General features: G+C 26.8%; 1 protein-coding gene across 1 annotated transcript; it reads left to right on the plus strand.

The window, feature by feature from the left end:
* Positions 1 to 429: 429 nt before the first annotated feature.
* LOC132940854 (intermembrane lipid transfer protein VPS13A-like) lies at positions 430 to 21,583 on the plus strand. Its single transcript, XM_061008645.1, has 56 exons — positions 430 to 675; positions 736 to 843; positions 916 to 1,042; positions 1,131 to 1,302; positions 1,372 to 1,571; positions 1,651 to 1,825; positions 3,995 to 4,120; positions 4,209 to 4,353; positions 4,407 to 4,629; positions 4,692 to 4,907; positions 4,967 to 5,079; positions 5,144 to 5,352; positions 5,418 to 5,584; positions 5,730 to 6,016; positions 6,105 to 6,244; positions 7,368 to 7,503; positions 7,560 to 7,799; positions 7,880 to 8,022; positions 8,088 to 8,271; positions 8,342 to 8,455; positions 8,520 to 8,696; positions 8,786 to 9,124; positions 9,195 to 9,533; positions 9,596 to 9,762; positions 9,838 to 10,160; positions 10,232 to 10,443; positions 10,523 to 10,654; positions 10,730 to 11,066; positions 11,141 to 11,226; positions 11,302 to 11,455; positions 11,569 to 11,668; positions 11,735 to 11,838; positions 11,914 to 12,152; positions 14,182 to 14,246; positions 14,468 to 14,595; positions 14,651 to 14,802; positions 14,863 to 15,074; positions 15,170 to 15,290; positions 15,367 to 15,798; positions 15,868 to 16,218; positions 16,281 to 16,406; positions 16,466 to 16,612; positions 16,684 to 16,968; positions 17,033 to 17,215; positions 17,275 to 17,454; positions 17,516 to 17,650; positions 18,421 to 18,563; positions 18,637 to 18,799; positions 19,455 to 19,645; positions 19,707 to 19,884; positions 19,959 to 20,130; positions 20,197 to 20,317; positions 20,375 to 20,438; positions 20,496 to 20,635; positions 20,693 to 20,819; positions 20,897 to 21,583. The coding sequence occupies exons 1-56, from the start codon at positions 535 to 537 to the stop codon at positions 21,035 to 21,037; spliced, it is 10,032 nt and encodes a 3,343-aa protein (XP_060864628.1). The 5' UTR covers positions 430 to 534; the 3' UTR covers positions 21,038 to 21,583.
* The last annotated feature ends 527 nt before the right edge of the window (positions 21,584 to 22,110 follow it).

Here is a 22,110-nt window from a genome sequence, read left to right on the forward strand (position 1 = left end):
CTGTAAAACAAAAATGTTTGGTTTAAAATAAATCTTTTTACCAAATGAGTAATGGTGAATATTATTTAATAAATAATCGTATTTAATTCAATCCTATTTTTTAAATATGTATTTCAATAATTGTAACTTGTTGATTATAAACCTGCATACAAGTTACTGTAATTTATTATTAATAGGTAGGTACTAGGTACCTAGGTACCTATTTGTTAAATACATAAATATTAACTAGTATTGTTTGTATAATAAAGTTTGTACGAATTTGAAATATTTTTAGCAGATTTATTATTGTATTTTTGAATTCTCCGTATTAGCTATATATTATTATTTCCGAATGACGTCAACGCGCCCGTTCCCACGTGTTAAATGGATCAATAATGTCCGAACTTTCAAAGCTCCTCGCTAGGGTTCACCACATGCCTTAGTCGGTAGTCCTAAGTTCCATACGGAACTTTTTCACTTACAATCATTTAAATATAATATGTACGTGAAAGAGTAAAATATCATCGCATTTTATGCAGATATCCTTAAACCATCATGTTTGAGGGTATTGTTGCATCGTTATTGAACAGATACTTGGGCAAGTATATCGAAGATTTGGACTTAGAAAACTTAAATGTTGGCATATTCGGAGGGAATGTTTTTCTGTCAAATTTGAAGTTAAAAACTGAAGCCTTGGTAAGACATTTACATTTGTTGATATTTAAATAAAAAATATTATGAAATTTTCGATTTTAGTACGAACTTGGACTGCCTATAGAAGTGAAAGCTGGATCAATTGGAAAATTCAATGTGAACATACCGTGGAATGGACTTTCAAGCCAACCAGTAGTTATAAAAATCGAAGTATTAAAATATAATTAAAATTTCACTTCGCATTATTATCAATAAACTAAATTTTAATTTATTAAATTTTAGGAAATATTCATAGTCGCGGGGCAAGTTATCGATAGAGAATGGGATACAGAATTGGAAAAACGTTTGGCGAGAGCTGCGAAGAAAAGAATTTTAGAAAGTATCGACAATTTATCAATATTTGGAAATGGTTAGTATGCATATATTAATAAGTTCCTAATAGTTATAGGTCTATATATATGTTACGAAAAATTCATTTTATTAATATATATAATTAGGTTCAATGGAAAATGGCGGGTTTCTTGAAACTCTTATAACAACTGTTATGAATAATTTGCAAATATATATTAGAGGTGTTCATATTCGATTTGAAGATTCAATGACTAATACAGATTCCCCGAGAGCTTTAGGTCTATGTATACAAACAATTTCACTAGAAACAACCAACAGGTTTTATATTATTTATTTTAATGAAAACATATTATAAACTTTTATGATTTAACTATTTTTTAATTTCAGCAAGTGGAAGCCAATTTTGTCACAACAAAATGGGCAGACTTCGGTGTATGAAATCGTCAAAATTGATTCTGCTTCATTTTATTGTAATACAATGTGTTCAACTCTATTGTATACTAATAAAACTATGGTATCAGATTGGCAGGATAAGATGCGATCAGGTCTTAATAATTTCAACATTAATGAAGAACCCTTGGAATTTAGTGAGTATTTTGAATTGTTAGGTATATTATTCGTGTAGGTTATTAAATTAATTCAATATTTTTTTTTTTGTTTAATTAGTATTGAAACCAGTCGTTTTAAAAATGAAAATTATTGTCAACAAGTCAAATGAAGTCAGAGTTCCTAAATTACTTGTTGACTTTGTTCTCCAGGACGCAGCTTTACAAATGTCTAGAAAACAATTTGTAGCACTGATGGAAACTGCAGAGTTTATGAAATTAGCAGAGATTAATAGGTTAATACATTTATAATAAATAAATATATATATATATATATATATATATATAGAATATTTATCAAATGTATTACAGTAGGTAGGTATAACCTATTTATATCAACCATTCTTATACAAAATGCAAATCATAATTCATTAAGTAAAAATGTATTAATATAATAATAATATTTATTTATTATTTAAAGAAACTGCAGGTGGAAGTCCAACTTATGAGATAAATATACTTAAATTAAATATAAGAAGTTATGTAGAACAAAAATAATAATGTACATATATTTTATTATAAACCTTGTAATATGTACATATTGTACAAGGTATAATATGAATGACCTGACAAATTAAATAACTTTTGTTCTAATCAATATTTAATTTTTTTTTTACTTACAGAATACAGATGATTCTTTTATCATTGAACACTCATTACTTCAAAAATTATAAATGTTTTTGAAAACAAATTTTACATGGTATTTAAATGATAAAAACAAAATTTTTAAAATACATATTATATTATATAGTTTTTATTATTTTTATCCTCAAGAATTTTAATTTTTTTAACTTTTTTTAATGACAGCATCTAGTTTTAATTTCGTATTTCATAGCAGAATATTTATCCAAGTATTTTGGATATATACATAATAATCAAATTTAGGACGAGTAGTTTATGAGTTACCTATAAAATGAATAGTTAATGGTATTTAAAGTTTTGATGAGTGGAATAGTGAATCAACATTTTCCAGGGTAACTGCGCGCCACTCCACTTTGTTCATCTATACTTTAAATACTTATAACTCAGACTACTCATCTAAAATTTGATGTTTTGTATTGAAATACTTATCTAACTTTTAGAAAAATGTTAATGGTAAAACATTTATTTAAATTAAGACATTTTTTTTTTTCAGACGTTTAACTAGTCTACATTTTTTATTTTTCATTTGTCAGGTCTTTCAGTTACACCATGTATATAAGAATTGTATATTGTGTACACAACGAGTGCTGGTTAACGGCTGAACTTTATTAACATTTAACAGTATATAATATATTATGATGATGATTATAAATAATAATAATAATAATAATAACAATAATAATAATAATAATAGTAATAATAATAAATAACATTAAATAAACAAATTAAAGATTTAAAAACAAAACAACACTTTATAAATTCAAATAACCATATACCTATTAAGTAAAAATAATACATTTTTAATAAAGAATTAATTTATGACAACAATGTTAAGCCAATGAATATAAAACTATTAAGTAACTATAGTAAACTATGATTAAATAATACATTTATAACAACAATGTTGACAACGGGGCCAATTAAATATTTATATACTGATCAGGACAACATCATATTTCTTAAGGGCTATCTTTTAGGTGGTTTTACAGACCTACCACTTCTTGTTATAAGAATTTGGCCTTTATTATTTTCTTTTCTATTAATTTCCTCCTTATTTCTATTTTTTGATTAACTTCTTCTCTTACTTCCTGATTCCTCTCATTCTCTGCATTTTGTGTTTCACCAGTTCTGTCTGTAACATAGGTAGTTAGATGAATCATCCCAATATGCCATATTACAGATATTTTGTACACATTTATTTCTACCAGGTCTTAAATTATATAAATTCCTTTTAATAATTCTCCCATTTTCTTGTTTTATTATGTATGACCTCGGAGTTTCAGCCTTCTTTACAACTACACCAGGTATCCATTCACATTTTTTTCAACCATTACTGTTTGTCCTTTTATTAATTCCATTTCTTTCCTTTTTGCCTTTTCATCATACCAAGCCTTGTAACCCTCTTGTATTTTTTAATTAATATGTATTAATTTTTTAATTTAATTCATTAATTTTTAATTCAGCCAACAAGTTATTTTGAGTATTTTCTGGGCACGAGATTATAGTTTTAAAATTCACAACAAGAATAATGTATTAAATTTTAAAAATCAGCAAAAACGTATTTGGAAATAAATATAGTGATAAACAGAATATGTAAACATATATATTATAGAATAAAAAATATAATGTATTTACAATCTATAAAGCTAATCAATTATATTTACAGTATGAATTTAAAAATATGATATAACTTTTAGTGGACTATAAAGTGAGAACTAAAAATATTATAAATTGACTTTAATTGGTTTTTGTGTCTATATTAGATTATTTCGGGATATTCGACCTACAAATACAGTACTAAAAGATAATAAAAGTTGGTGGATATACGCTTATAAATGTGTTTTACGACAGAGAGTTACATTACTGTGGAACAAAATTAAAATGCATAGGTAAACAATTGTTTGGATAAATAAATAATTAAAACAAAATTGTATTTGTATAGTTTTATTATAAACAACATATATATGTGTGTTTCAGGAAAAATTATAAGAATTACATAAATGTGTACAAAAAAGTTCTTGTAAATCCAAATGATACTGAATTAAAAATAGATTTGCAAATGCACGAAGATGAATTGGATATTTTTAATTTAGTTTTAGCAAGAGAACATGCTAAAATTGAGGTTTGATATTAAATTTTATTTTCAAGAAGTTGTATTAAATATAATTTAAATAGCTTTGTGAAGAGAATCCGGAAAGTGTAGCAATTCAAGAATCTCAGTCAAAATGGTGGGATCCAATAAATTCTAAGCCCAGGTATCGCCTATGTTTAACATCTGATAAATCTAAAACATTTTGGAATTTACTTAGTCAATCAGAAAAAGATCGGCTTAATGATCTACTGTGTAAAACCGGCGGATCAGATACACTTAGATCTGATAAGCCTAAACAATACATTGGTATGTAGGAACACTACAATTATTATTTATTAGTTATACAATAAAAAAAATAATTTGTTTAGAACACAAGATAAATTTAACAATAGCTAACTGCCTAGTTAGTTTAATTAGTGGTTCAAATGAATTAATGGTAATCACAATTGGCCATTTAATGAGCAGTCTTGAAACTAGACCATCCGCTAAAGCATATAAAATATCTACGAGAGTTGAAAGCATAAATGTTGAAGCTTCTGTTGAGTATAGTCTGGTTCCAATAATTGATACATGTGCAATGAGAGGTAAATATTTTGTAGTTAAAATTAAAATTGAATTATTATATGACGTGTAATATCACTAGGAAATTCATCAAAATATTTTTTGAGTATTGACTTTGAAAAAAATCCACTCAATTCAGAAGCAGATTATGGATTGAATATTACATCAGAATCTGTGGAAGTTGTTTATCATGAAGTAGGTTTTAAATCCATAACTTATTATTCTTATAACAGTTGTTTGGATTTTTTTTCTTTTATAGTTTGCCATATCTGCATTGCTTAGTTTCTTTTATTACAATCAAAAAATAAACATTGAATCTACTATTGAAAAGTTTTCTAAGAAAATTTCTAAAACATTTCTAAAACTATTCAATTCAAACAGACCAGAAACCAAGTTTAGAAAAATTCTTTTAAACATTGATCTTCAATTACCATATATTGTAATACCAGAATTTGGCTCTATTCAAAGGTATGTAATATTTTTATTTGAAATTAATTGTACTTATTATAAATTATAATGTATTCTTATGATAGGGGTGAAAATATAATGGTGATCGATTTTGGTGGACTCAAAATCAAAAGTGACTTACAACCAGAAACCATTTGTTTAGATGATGTCACACAAATGGAAATGGAGGAAAAACTATATGATCGATACCATATTGATATTGATGGATTTCAATTAATATTTTGTAATTCAGGTTAATATTTTTAGTTAATTACTACAAACCTTTTAGAATTCCTATTATACAATTTTGCAATTCATATTTTTTATTTTTGAAATGTCTGTTAGGTAATTAAAAGCTATTAATACGAGTTTACTTATATGTATGTTGTGGTTCTTAGGAAACGATTGGAGAAATTTAAGGAATGAAATGGATTCATCATTGCACCTTTTGGGAAAGACCGTTACACAAATTGTTGTATCGAATAGCATAAGACCAGAATATAAACAATTAGCAAAAAGAAAAATTAATATATCTGTACAAAGTGTTAGGTTCAACTTATCTGATCAAAAGGTTAACTCCATTTTAGACTTCATCGAAAATACACCAATACCTATTAACCACGTTTCTTCAGCAACATTGAAAAAACATTATAGTGATGATAATGAAGTGTATGCATTAGATATGGTTAGTAATCTAAATATCTAATTCATTTTTGCAATATAACTATAAAAAATATTACTTTTTTAAATTTAAAATCAATCCGATTTAAAAGATAAATTTGCATCAAAATATGGAAGAATTACAAGAATTGAAATCCACATTGGCGTTTTATCAAAAATTTAAGGGCATTAGTACCAGATCAACTGAGGAAAGAGCCGAAGTAAAAAAAGCATTTAAAGCTGTAGACAAAAGGTAAATTATACAAATATTAGGCTAATTAAACATTGTTTAGATAAAACATAATTTTTACTATAACTTAACCTAAGTTAAGATTTTTTGCTTAATATTTTACAAAATAATATAGGTGGTCATATATTTGGTAGACCATATATGCAAGTGGCTACAGGTATAGCCAGTGTATAGACTATAGACACATGTAATATATATTATAAAATATGTAAACATTTTAATATGTTATATGTTATTTAGTTTCAATAATTTATTATATTGACCAGTTATTTAATAATTGCCTTTAAATATGTAAATTTGCAAGATGCTTTTACTGTGGTATACTGATATGCAAAATACTCTAAATCAATGGCTCCCTATTAATTATTAGTATTAAGGATTAAGCCATGGAGCACGGCCTCTAGCTCCAAAAATTAAATTGGATAAGGGACTCCCTTTTTTGTATATTCTTGAGGAAGATCCTCACTTTACACGAGTTTAAATGTTTCAATGTTTAAACATGAAATTGAAGAAATATTCTTTCCGGTATGTGTCATTGGCGCCATGAACCCATAAGCGTGCTGAATTTATATGGAGGGAGGATTCATCCTATAATGTTTCGGTTACACAATATATATTCTAAATATATATTACTAAAAATAAATTTACAAGGGGGACTAAACAAAATTGTAACCCCTCTTAGCCCCCCCCCCTTCTCTCACCATTGTATGCTTAGGTTCGAACAACCTAGATTTTTTCATTATATGATTTTTTTAAAACTAGTTTAAAATGAATTTAAATTATTATATATTATAAATTATTCATATACCTACTAATAACTCAATATCAAATAAAAATATGAAAAAAATGTCTTCACTCGAATAGATTATGTTCTCCTCTACAAATTTGATAATATGATTTGCATGTAAAACAGAAACAACACAAACGACGCGACGTCCTCTCAACTTGGTTTATTTTATTTTAATACCTAGGTGATTTTATTTAATATGATACAATCATGTATAATATATGTAAGTATAAAATACAATAAAATTGTATGTTGAAAAAAATGAGGTAACCTACTGAACCAGATATCAGAATTGTTTTATTACATATGAGGAACTAAATCTTTCTATTATTGTTATAGAAGTATTGTGTCATCAGAAATTAGTGATGAGGAATTTGCTGAACTCTGGGCGCGTACAGTTGATTTACCAGGTTTTGATGATAATGTGTCGCCAAATAATACTATAACATCTCTTTTTAGATGTGTTATTGGAGAAGTAAATTTTTTTAAATTTTAAATATATCTTTGATTATAAATAATTTTTTTTTTTAGATTTCTATTGATTTCTATTGTTCAAACGAAATAGTAAAAAATTCATTTTTGAATTTGACATTCAAACGCTTTTGTTGTGATTTGGCAATTATGGAATATGGGCCAGCTGTACAAATGTCAATTGGATCAATTTATCTATCTGATTTACAACATATTTGCAAAAGTGGTCATACCGTTGTATTATTTTCAATAACAACCAATTGTTTAGTACAAGAATCTACTAATTTGCTTTACAGAAAAGTATGAAAGTTTTTTCATGTATAATTGGACTTGTAGGTATATAATTCTGTAATAGTATAATTGAGTACATTTATTTTTAGGTAAAAGCTGATTGTCCTGATTTTAAAAGTCATTTTCACAGTGTAGAAAAGTCTCTTGTATTAGATTTAAATCGTGTATCATGTGTTTTTCATAGAACTTCGTTTATAAAATTTTATAAATATATGCAATATATTATACAAATGTAAGTTTTTCAATCTCAGCGGAACAATTTTTTTTCATCATATTTATAAAATATACTTTCTTTAGAATTGGTAATAGACGTATTTTTTCATCTTTAACAACTGAAAATATTCAAAATTGTGTAAACAATTATTTTTCTAACGATGATCCACCTGTGCCACAAGGAGCCACAAAGTTTAGTTATTCTGCTAGAATTTCAAATTTTCAAATATTAATTTGTGATACTGAATTTGAATTTTTGGATGTTAAGGTAAAGTTTTCTTAAGCCGAGTTCTTAAATAGCTATATAATATTCATTAATATGTACATTTTAAAATTAGATTGGTGGCTTGGAAAGTGATTGCACATTTAAAGCAAATGATCGGATGGTATTTAGATTTTATGTGATGAATATGAGCATTGATGATTTGTCTCGAATGACTTTGTATCCAAAGGTAAAATATGATTTTAATAAATATTTTAAAACTATTCAAATATATGAATAAAAATATTTTATAGCTACTATATACAGACGCAGATAAGCTTTTAGAATTCAAATATGTACGACATAATCCCAGACTTTACAAAACAAACATTGAAGCACAGACAGATGATGTAAAATCAGATGGAAGTATTAAGTTGTACATAGGACAAGTACATATAACAGTTTTATGCAGTATTTTATTAGATTTTCAAGTATGTATTTAATATAAAATTAAAAATAATAACTATTAATATAGGTATCAATTTTAACCTTATTATTTAAATTATTCTTTTTAATTTAGTATTTCATAGATCCAATCATTTCTGAAGAACTTGTTGATTTTAGTCGACGTTTACGTAAAGTTTTATTTCCGTTTACTCCAGATTTTCGAAATGGATGGAAGAGTAAAATGCATTTGTCGATATGTTTACATTTTCCTGTAGTATTATTTCCACAGAATTCTACCTCTCCCAATGTTATTTTATGCAGCTTAGGAGATCTTACAGTGGAAAACTTTTTTAAAGAGCAATTGAAAAAAGATTATGACAATTTAGATATTGTTGATAATATTTTAGCTAATTGGGATGCAATTAATGTATCTAGAGCTATTATGACATTAGATGGAACACTCGTTATTCAAGTACCTCAATAGCTAATTAAATACTGGAAATTATTATAGAATAAAATAATTAATTTTATATTTATTATAGGAACCAATGATAGAATCTTTTGGAATTCGTTTGAACATTAAAAGAAATACTACAAACAAACTTTTATATCGGATGAATGGAGGAATTGACAATATTCAAATTAATCTGGGACAGAAAGATTTTGCAACATTCTTACTAGTTTGGGCAGACAATTTTGAGTATGGTCATTGTATTGAAGAAATGTTGTATATGATGATGCCACACATTTCTGGGATCTTGGAAGATCAAGATTTAAAAAAAATACAAGTGTTTTTCAATCATGAAACCTCTATTCATGAAATTGATTTCAAATTTTCTATAGATGGTATCCAAATTGCACTTTTTGCAAATTCAGATGAAGTAAATATATATACATAGATTTATTTTCATAAAATATTTTACTATTTTAAAAACCTTTTCAGATATTAAGTTCTCCAATTAGAGATATAAATCATTCATTGTGCAGATTTGATTTGGACGAAATAAATATTAAGATAGATATGTTTTCAGACGATAGAGTAGTTTTAAATACTACAGTACAAAGATGTATGTTAGAAGACACCAGGAGACATAATACATCTGAAAAAATGTTAGTCATATTTAATAATTTAATGTTATAATAATATTTAAAACTTTTTAATTCAAATTAAGCCCCTTTTTTTAGGATTTTTGAACCTGTTGGTCCATCAGATTCATCTAACGAAGTACATATATCTGTATCAACTCCACCATTATTTGATTTATCTTTTGAAAAGACATATTCAGGTGATAGAACAATTCATATTCATTTGGATAAAACCAGATTGAATTTCTCTATTCCTTTTGTTGTGGAATTAACACAATTTGTATTGGACTCTTTACCAATAAAAAGAAAAAATATTGATGGAACCTTTGCATCTCCAATGGTTAATGTAGATAGTCATAGAAAATATCCAGATGAAAAGCGATCAATGGAGAGAAAACCAATGAATATTGAAAAGCAGTCAGGTAAAATAAATAAATTATACTAATATAAATTTGAGTTTTGCTGAATAATGAACTATTTTATTTGTATTTAGCTTTAACTATATCTGTTCGTTTTGGTCGTCCTGAAATAGCAATATTACCTCCCGGAGTAGAAGAATTAGACATTCGAGATCAAGTACTTTTATGTCGAACCGAGTTTCTTTTAGATTATGGTCGTCATCCAGGACATGAAGAGAGACTTGTTTGTTCATTATCAAATTTTCATATTTTAGCAGTGTCAAAAAAAAGAAGAGCTGAGAAGATGGTATGTACATTGTATTTCATGATAGTAATATCATAAATATATTTAATATGTGTTGTTTATATTTTTTTGGGCTTCATAGGTTTTGCACCCATGTGACATAGAGTTTTCAAGAACTTTAAAATCAGGAGACCATGATGCAATAGAGATTTTAATTCGTTCTAGTCCCCTAAATGTACATTTGTCAACTAGTACAGTACACATTATTCTCAATGTACGTATATATTTTTTAATGTTTCAAAAATGTTTAAAAAATAATAATTATTATAAATGTGATTTTGTTTTAAAGGCCATTGAATTAATTGAATTTAATTACGATGAAGATCCTGATTTTGATGGATCATCTTATCGGGAGTGTAAAAATGATGATTTATGGACTCCAAAATCCATAGTACCTAGTACTGTACCTAACAAAATGGTACCTAAAGGAACATTTTTTTCATTTTTCCAATCAAAGTTTTCGGGTACTATGGATGTGAAATCAGAAAATCTTGAACTCTATGTACAAGACATAAACGTGTCTCTAGAACTAGAAGAACTAGATTTAGAGGACATTCCTATGATCATGTTAAAATCATCATTAAAAATTCAAGTAAAAGATTGGTCAGATCAGTTTAATTTAAAAGGTATGTATGTCAAAGTTTCTGAGCTATATGCCTTTATCTAATTATATTTTATTACCTAAATATTTTAATTCTAGGGGGTCTAAATTTAAAAGCTTCATACTTTAATTGTAATTTGAGTGTTTGGGAACCGTTTATTGAGCCTTGGAATGTAAAACTGAAAGTATGTAACCAGCAATAATAAACAAAATTAGTATTAAATATGGTAAACATGATAAATATGTTTTTTAATTCACAGGGATTCTTGGGTAAGTTCAATGTAAAACACATGGATTTGGGTGATGTATTGGTACAATCATCTCACCAATCTATTGTGGAAGGGGAGAGTGAAAGTTCAGAAGATGAAAGTGAAGCTGAAATGAAATTCATTAGAAAAACAGTGAAGTCAAGGGGTAATTATTGTAGTACTGATTGTTATTTAGTAGATATATAATTATAATTTATAAGAACCTAAAATAATATTTAATTATTAATAAAATATAAATTAAATACTTATAATATATAGAAACTTCACTTGAAAAATGGTACTCTGATGATTCAGATTCAGATCAGGAAACAGGAGTTATGGATAAATTAGCTAAAGCTATTACACATTTAATATCTGAGTATGTTAAATGGTATGAACAATATTTTAAAAAACATGAAATTTAATTTGAATACATTTTGTGCAGTGAATGTAGTGATGAAGACTTAACAAATTCAGATTCAAGTGATGAAAGTGGAGCTGAACAGGAATCCAGAAATATTAGTCAAGAAAGGATAAAGAAAAAAATTAGTAATTTTTAAAAGAAATAATTTATAATAAATCACTTAAGTAATGGAGTTAATTTTGACATTGACATTTTTTAAGGTTATTCTAGTGATTCTGGTTTGGAAAACGATTCTGAAGGACTGGAAACATCAACGTATATCATTTTTGAAACAGAGAGACTAGAAGTATCATTTACTCCAGCTAATATATCGGTTATTGATACACTCATAAAATCGTTGTATAATCCAAAAACTGATGATTGTGATTCAACTGAAAGTTTTGTTCTTGTTAATGATCTTGCAGTGAGATCTATTGTTATGTTATATCAAAAAACTGAGGTAAATAATAATATATATTTCACTATATTTGTACGATAATTTAAAAAGAAAAAGATTCAAATGTTAAATGTTATACCTGCAATTTTGTAATTTATTTAAATAATTATTTACATAGTAAGCTATCTACCAAACTATTATAATTCATTTTAATTATTTAAAATTTGTATAATAAGTACCTACATTACATAAGAGTTCATATTTTTTCATTATAATTTAAATTTTATTTTTATTTTTTTATAAATAATAAAAATAAGTATAATAATGATAAAAAAAAACATTCTATAATATTATCTTATTACCTATTACACTATTATATTTTCTCAGTTAAACCGGTGAATTGCAACTTTGAAAATATAGAATGTTTAAGATAATCTGATAATGGAAGAAAACAAATTTACTATGTAATGGCTCATTTAGTTAAAATGTATTAAAATCTATACTTCAAGTATACATTTATTTGTAAATTAATAAAATTATACAAAGGTAATATACTAATATCATCAGTAGGTAGGTATCATTACAATAAGCAAATGTACAAAATATCTCAATTATTAAACATTAACTATTAATATTATTATGTACACATATTTAATATTATATATATATATACAATATAGTTCAGCAAACGTATCGAAACAAAAACCAAAATCACTCTTAAGCCGATATTACACTGGTTCGACCTGTTTTGTTATGTTGTTAAACATCAAAGGAAAGCATTTGTCAGTTAACCGATCGCAAACCTGTATAATATCGGCTTTGGAAGCTTCATTTTAGTAGCTACTAATTTGAGTTCTTGTGAATTCATATCATACTATAACCTGTCTTGTTTATCTTGGAATTTGGCAACTGATACAATTTTTAAAAAACTTTTCAATATAATATAGTTTTTGGACCACTATTTTTCCAAGCTGGGCGAAGGGTTATATTAGTAAATCATTTAGGTGCCTTTAAAGGGGTATTAATTGTGAATATACATTTTGTGACCTACAATCAAAATATGACATTAAACTTTCTTTTTGTTAAGTAGTTAAAACAATTACATCCAGAATAATCTATTTTATTATATAATTTTTAATATCAAAGTGAATTGACATATACAATTTAAAAGTGGGTAAGAATATTATCTAGGGCCACACGTGGGATTTTTTGATACTTTAATTTTAAAGCAAGTTATGACATAAAACAAGCCTGCACGTGGCCGTTGATAATATTTTTACCTATACATTTGATAACAAGTCAATTCACTTTAATATTAAAAAAAACAGATTAAACTAGATTATTCTGAAAGTAAAATTTGCTATGTTCTGTGTTAGTAAAATCGAGACAACACATTTGGGGTATAATGTCCTCTTAAATTTCATTATTATTAAAAGTTTATTATGAAACGTTATTCAGTTTTTATTATTACATTAACTGTTATTGTTATATTTTTTTAAAACTAACCTATTGATAACTACAAAATAGTTTTAACCATAATTTGTAGTTAATTGTCAAATTGTGTTTGATATCCATCAATACATGTTAATATATTATTTTAGTGTGAATTGATAAAATTTAAAGTTTATTAAACTCAACTGGTATATGCATACCTGTATGCACTCTGCATACTTAAACTTAATATAATAACCCTAATAGTTAATCATTATCATTATTATCTAGATCCTAGATTCCTAAAATAGATTACATAGAATATATTGTATTATTTTAATATTAATTAGTATGGCAATTAGATAAAAGTAATAATATTTATTTAAATTATTCAATTAAAACTTGTATTTTTAAATCGCATTTATCGCATTTATATTTTTATAGTGTTTTGTTAAATTTATATGATTTATTATAAGTAATATACAATAAAATGAAATCAACTTATTGAAATACAACAACATTTAATATGATTGTAGATTTTTTTTCCTTAATATTATTAGCTTGTTTATCAAACAATTAAAAATCACATTTTAGTTTGTTTAATTAATAGAGTTAATAATTAATTAAAATTATGTGATTCATGTATTTTTTTTTATTTCAGAGAGGATTAGAACAAATCTTAGAAGCAATTGATGGATCTAGAACATCTTCAATATCCAGACAAAGGTTAGTAAAAATTTATGTATAAGGATGACTGAAATTATTTTTTTAAATACTTAATATTTGCATATATATACACATATTTGCATATTTGCATATTAATATAATTGCATATTTACTAATTATAAGTCTGTACTATAGGTACTTTATAAAGATAACATAATCAGATTATTTTAATTTATGAATTTTAAATTTTAACAAGTAACATTATACGTTTTATGTTCTAGCATGTCTAACGATTGTACTTTTGTAAATAATTTAACAAAAAAAAATGATCATGAAAACATTGATGACAGTTCTAGTGAAATGATGTACAAAAAAATGACTGACTATCAACTCAATATAAAAGTTGAAGGTAAAAGTTAATTAATTGTTTTATAGATATGTTCTAATCAAATAAAAATGTACAGGTTTTGATGATTTGATTGTGGTTTGTCCAAAACGTACAAGTAATAAATTACATGCTCTTTCTCCAATAAAAAATGACACACGGTATTGGATTATGGTATCTGTAGTGTCAAAAAAGCTGAGCCACATAATAACAATACGATCCCCTTTAATGGTATACAACTATATTAGTTATTTTATTTTATAATTTTATAACGACTGATTTATGTTTCAGTTGAAAAATGACACATCATACCCTTTGATGATCCATTATAACCGTACTGAAGCAATAGATACTTTTGAAATGGACACTGGAGTTGTAGAAGAGTCTGACAATCCTTTTGAATCAACATGTACATTGGCAATTCTTGAAGCTGGATCAATTTTTAATGTGCCAATAGCTTTAGCATATCATTCGAAACTGTTCTTATCTCCTGCTAATTTGCAGTAAGTTATAGTATAGTATAATATTATATATTTTAATATTTATAACTAAGTAGCCTGTATTTATAAAGTAACATTTTCTAAAACAATTATTTTAGGAATTATCTTGTTAGTGATAGTGGTGTTTGGTGGCCAGATTTGTCCGTTGATACCAGTTGTGCAAAAGAATTAGTATGTGCTACATCTAAAGTTGACGAACAACCAAATTTTTCTATTCGGGTTAGATACGAACATACCTATATAGTTATTATCTGGTTAACCTTATTATATTATATTAGTAATATCTTATATTTAGGTTGTTTGTGAAGAAGGAGTACCAGTTTTTAACCGTGCTTCAAGAACAGTGCCAAATTATACTCTAAGAGCAGTTCCTCCAGTAGTCATACATAATTTTCTCCCGTTTGCTATAGAATTCAGTTTTCCAAATTTCAAGCACCATATTGAAGCTTCCGAGAAAATTGATGTTTACATGTTAAATATTACACATAGGGTTTTGAAAACTGATTTAATTGTACCATCATATCTTGGTATATCGTGGTCTGGAAGCTTTAACTTGCGAAAAGATATAAACGAAAAAACTGTAAACATGAGTACTGAACATGATACTGACGGTGGTAACAAACATTTAAAAATTGCAATAAAAATTACAAATGAAGATTCTTGTCGTATTTTTATACATTCACCATATTGGATTGTAAATAAGACAGGATTACCATTACAATTAAGGGTAATATTTAAATTTATTTATACTGAAGCTTAAAAATGTCATGTGGATCAATACTATTTTATATTTTAGGGATCACGATCAGATATTGTGTATGAATCACACAATGAAGAACCATTATTGTTTTCATACAAACGCTTAAAAAAGAGATGTATTAAACTTAGAGCGTACCATTCAAATTGGTCTTCAGCATTTTCAATGGATACAGTTTACTGCCCTGGACTTGTAATTTGTAAAGATAAAGAACGCCAGAAAAAATACAGAATTTTAATGAAGCCAGTTTTATCTCACTTATGCCCTCATTTAACAACAATCGTCACATTTTTACCAAATTTCTCTGTAGTAAATAGTTTTAACAGAACTTTACGATTCATGGAGGATAATCAAGATGCAGATTTATGGACAGACATTTTACAAGGACAGGTATTACCAAAGTAAATCCACAAATAATCTTAATAATGATATTTATGTTAATATTATTGAAGACATTACCATTTTGGCCTGAGACTGATTCAATGAGGATGTTTGTTAAACTTCGAGATGGAAAATCCGGATCACAACATTTTTCAATTATAAAAGAAGAGCAGACGGTTCTTAGAATGGATAAAGGAGTAAAATTAATAATAATAAAGTTATGCAATAATAAGATAATAATTCGTTTTTTCTTTAGCGAGCTCTTGTAGTTAAAATAACAGGTGGCGGCGAAAATCCGTTTTTAATAAGTTTTCACAAATTCTGTCAAAATGATGCTCCAGTAAGAGTTGACAATATGTGTGATGACATTTTTCTAAAAATTCATCAAAAAAATTTGGGACAAGTATGTGTATATCCTTTTATTTGAGTTATAATAATATATAAATAATCAACAAATTTCTAATTAATGTTTAGGTAACATTACTAAGTCCTCATCAATCTCTATTATATACTTGGGATGATCCTACTGAAGAACGTGTGCTTTACTGGAATGCATATAGCAAAAAAAACAAAAGTTATGTAGCAGAGTTTGAAAAAGATGGATTTGGACAGAAAAGGATAAGTTTCTGTCAAATCAAACCAGCTGAAATTGCAAATATCAACTTAAATTTTATTAAATTAATAACAAATCAACATCTTGAATCGCCCGATACAAGTGATACGAGTGATTCAGATTCTGATGCTGGACCACCTATTAGAGTAAAACTTTTAAAATAAATATTATGAATATTTTTGTTTTATATGTTTTAATAATTTGATTTAGTTACCTAGAACCAAAAAATCTAAGGTTGTGGTTTACTGGGTAAGTTATATGGATGCCGCAGGTCAAAGAGTATTGCTTTTTACCCAAGACGAAAAAGCAGCAGCAACTGCACGTAAAAATATTGAAAATAATAAATCTAGTATTGACTTAATTGTAGCCATGGACGGATTGGGATTATCTCTGGTATGATAGGCTTACAATTTTATGTTATTGGTTTTTTTCATTTCAGTTTTGTATTTTAGAGTACTTCTCGTGGTGTTCACACGGAGGAAATTGCCTATTTAAGTTTAACAGATTCTGCTTCTGAATGGACGGTAAGAGTAAGAAATGTCTGGAAACCTTTCACAGTTGAACTTGCATGTTGGTTGGAAGATATGTGGAAAAACGATGATAAAAAAGCACATTTAAAAGATTATGTCCATGTAAGAAAATATTTAACGTCTTTCAAACTTCCAACACATTTTAAATAAATGTTTTACAAAGGTGGATTTCGACAAAATGCAAATGATAAGACCATTTTTTGGACATCTTCGTCGTTCGTATAATCCAGCTGCACGGATTCGATGTAAATTTACTTCAAAAAGTACTACCGTGTGCTTCAAAATTCATAGAATACAAGTACAGTTAGAATTTATTTATATTCAAATTAAAAGTTTTCATAGTACTTATATAATAGTATAATATACTGTGTAATAGGTTTACAATGTTTACAAAACTATTAATATTGATAAAAATAAAAAATAAATTATTACATTTAAAATACCTAATAGGCTGTTGAGAGCGGATCGTTTTTTTAGTGCATTTAGACCAATAAGCGGAAGAAAAATTCACCTAGTACCAATAGCCCGATTTTAATTTTGAAAACATATTTAAATTCCTTATTCTCTTTTATAGGTTAGGTAGGAAACGGATTTTCGATTTTTTTTCTAGTTACACTTAAGTAAAGGGGAAATTCGGAAAAAAAAGAAATTAATTTGGGGCTATACGAATTAAATAATACAAAATATATTTCCTACATTACCTAGAAAATAGAATAAGGAATTCAAATATGTTTTCAAAATTGAAATCGGGCTTTTAGTATTTGGTGAATTTTTCTACCGCTTTTTGGTACGTTCATATTGAAACTTTTTTGATCTCAAAATTTAGTTACGTGTGGTTGTGCGTATGTACGTTACTGATTTCCACGAATCTTGGGCGTAGTTTATCTTTAATTGCATAAAGCATTTTTTTAGTTGCACACACACTAATGATCACTGATCAGTTACTACATACACAGTGTTATAATACTGCCTAAATCTGACCCCTTAAAAATGGTTCACTTTCAATAGCCTTAATATATAAAATTATATAATTAAAAATGTGTTATGTATGTTATTATAATATTATAGTTGGACAATCAGTTATCGGATTGTACATTTAAAACTGCATTGTATCAAACGTCCGTGTCTAAGACATCTCCTCGATATTTTAAACCATTTTTGGAATTATCATATTCTAAAACACCAATTTCTAATCATTACGACGTTTACAAGTGTGTTAAATTTTTAACATTTCTAATTAATTACGAAAGTAAAATATTAATTATATATTTATAATAATTTTAGATATTTTAATATAAGTCTTCAAGATTGTACCGTACAACTCGATAGAACATTTGTGGTTAGTATGCATAAAACTTTATCACCACTTCTTGCAGTTTTTGAATGCCCGTTAGATGCGAGATTTAGACAAGACGTAAGTTCACTTCATGCACCTAATATACCACCGGTAAGGATAACGGCATTTCATTTATAAAGATTATTTTAGAAACTTACATATCATTCGTTTACCTGTGTCAATTGAGAATCAACCAGATTATAGGGTTTTCCATATTTTTACTTAAAAAATTCTTTTCATAAACATAAAATAAAATAAATTTTGTTTCAAGAGATAAATACAGTCGAAAATTATGACTAAAAAATATTACGTAATGAAATAATAGGCATTAAATTAATATTATTCTTATGACTTATGGTTGTATAATACAGTTCTTTTCTTACTTCTTGCACAGTTAATAATTATTATGGTCTAATAGACATTTTTTTATGTAAATTAATTTAATTTTTATGTACTATTGAATAATATTCGTTTTCTCGCATTAATGGGATTTTGTTGCCAGTTTGCGAGTTTTCCACATAAATTCGAAGTAATAATACCCTTGTGTGGCGGTGTCAATACATTGTACCTATCAGACATTATTAAATTAATATTAATTTTTAAAATTATGCAAAAAAATGGTTATTTATCTATTCTAAATAATATATAAAATACCATGCTATCGTCCAGTAAATTCTTAGTTGATACAGGTATTCAGAATATTACATAATTAGTAATTACCCACCTTTTTTTATTTTTGATAATAAAATTAATGAATATATTTTAGGGGAGAAACCCTGGTAAGGTATTTGTTGAGTATTTCCATTGTTCTCCATTTAATATACAATTAAGTTTTTCGGCGAAAGTACCAGAACTCAGCCCTTTGAAGAGCTCCAATAGTTTTGCAACAGATGCTCTTTTGTATGTACTCGATGGCCATTCGAACCGTTTAAGTGACATAAAAGCCGTAAATCTCAAGTATGATTTGGTAATTATTGTTCATTGTAAATTATATTAATACTCCATTTAAATGTTTTAGTGTGAATAGCTTAACACGAAAAGGACTTTATAAAGAATCATTTAACTCAATGTTTAGTTACGGATTAAAAAATTACGCACGGCAGTTATTAAAACAATGCCATGTTTCTATTTTTAATTTGGATGTATTGGAAAACGTTTACGAAATGGATGAGATTGACGAAAAACTAAACTTTGAAGTAAGCAGACAATTATTCATTCTTCAACACTTCACGCCAATAATTATTGTAATATTATATTTTTACTATTACAGGAATACTTAGGGCCTTTTATCGAAGAAGTACAAGGTTCATTTAGAGCCATTGAAAGTGTAGAAAAATGGAATTTTGAGGAACCATTGCCGGAACGAATGATTTCTGCCCACAAAGGAACAGAAATGTCAGTTTTGTTATCTATGTCTGGTGCAATACAAAGACCTCATATTGGTGAGTATTATTCGTACTATTTACATTGATTACATCATGATAATTCATTTAACTTGAAATATCAAGGCGGAGAGGACGAGAGTGCTGCAGAGTCGTTCTTTAGAGGTCCCGGTCGGAACTTACTGGCAGTCCTGTCAAAATCTAACGTTTCCGATAAGGTGTCAATGGCTTATGATGGAGTTAAAAGGTATTATAAACTACATTATTTGAGAATTTATTCACAAAATATATTGTATGATTTTAGAATTATTGAGTCAGGCGAAGAGGTAGTGATGCGAACACGAATTCCAAGATATGTCAATCTAATGGTTTGTTGTATAAATTAATACTATTTAAATGGGTATTTAAAAAATTAATGTTTTTAGGGAATGAAAAGCTATTCTATGTATGAAGCTGTTGGTCTACATTTGTTTAAAATGTTGAGTCGTTCTCTATCAAATGATGGTTATTGGGCGCACGTGAGTTTACTACCAGAGGGGAAAAAAGTCCTACTCATTACATTAAGGTACCTATGTTTAATTGAATATTTACATTTTTGTTACTAATTTAAACATTATTTTAGACGAGTAATTTTAGCTGAAAAATACCGCACTAAAGGACCGTGGGAAATTGAATGGAGTATTTATGTTGATAACATAATCGATGTACCAACAGTTGAAGAAAATAAATTAAGTTTCAAAGTTCGGCAAGTGAGTGGCGAAGTGTATATGATATGTTATTAAAAATAATGAATTTAAAGTTTAAAACACTCATTTTTTTTGCATAGGATGAACATCACTCGAGTTATTTTTTCCGTGGTGATGAAAAATGTATCGAATACAACGATAAAACAACATTGAAATGGATTAAGAATAAAATTCAACAAGTTATGGTTTTAGGATATGAGGATAAACCTCTCAATTCTTAAATAATAATTAAAGTAATAATAATCAAAACGTATACACAAATAATATTAGAATTTAGTTTAGAAAAATTTCTTAGATACATGAAACGATTTAATAATATCAACGTTTATCACCGTTGAATAATAGAAATATAGGTATGAATAATCCAAAGTAGTATAGGTACTTCTATTGTATTTCACAATACACTAGGTCAAAAAATATAATAAAAATTTAAAAATATAATCACATATTAAACTTATATTTAGGTACCTATGATTTTAAAATAGTAGTCAAATATTTATATACGTGTGTAATTTACCTACCTAAACCTGATGAACTATTATGTACGGATGTAGTATGTATATCCTATTTGTATTGAATATTAAAGTATTGATGAAAAACCATACCTATCTATATTCTATTTCTTATAAATTATAAATCAACAGTTACTTTTAATGATCTGATTAATTTTCAAATGGTTGTTGTTACTTGATTCAAAAATAAATATATTATAATATAACTATATAACATACCTATATATGAAATAAACTATAAAATATTCTTCTCTACTTGGTAACATTATTTATTCCTTACTCTAGTAGTTTTAAATGATATATACCTTGCTGTAAATATTTTTATAATTATTCTCAATGTATTGAAATGTGTTTGATTACTTTGATTGGTAATATTAAATAACCTTATCTGACGCATGTATTCCACCTACACTGTAGTACTGTACATGGGTTTATTAAATTTAATTTTCAAAGTAAATGTAAATCAGAACACAGAAAACGCATTGCCAAAAATTCGAGGACATTGATTGGTTTCAAACTGTTCACACATCCCCAACACCCGTATCTATTTTGTGCCCGTTGACAGTCCGTAGATAATATTCAATAGCGAAACGAAAGACGGCGTTTAATATAGGCAATTTCACTACTCCGGTGTGTAGCTTGCATTGTACGCTCGTGTGAAAATGATATTAGGTATTATAAATATTTTGTAAGTACATACATACTACTATAATATTGTATACCTAGGTGATGTATTTTTTATTTAATAACTTTCCAAAAGTGTCATATTGGCAACCTAAATA

The sequence above is a fragment of the Metopolophium dirhodum genome, chromosome 3 (genome assembly GCF_019925205.1).
Source record: "Metopolophium dirhodum isolate CAU chromosome 3, ASM1992520v1, whole genome shotgun sequence".
Taxonomy (NCBI): domain Eukaryota; kingdom Metazoa; phylum Arthropoda; class Insecta; order Hemiptera; family Aphididae; genus Metopolophium; species Metopolophium dirhodum.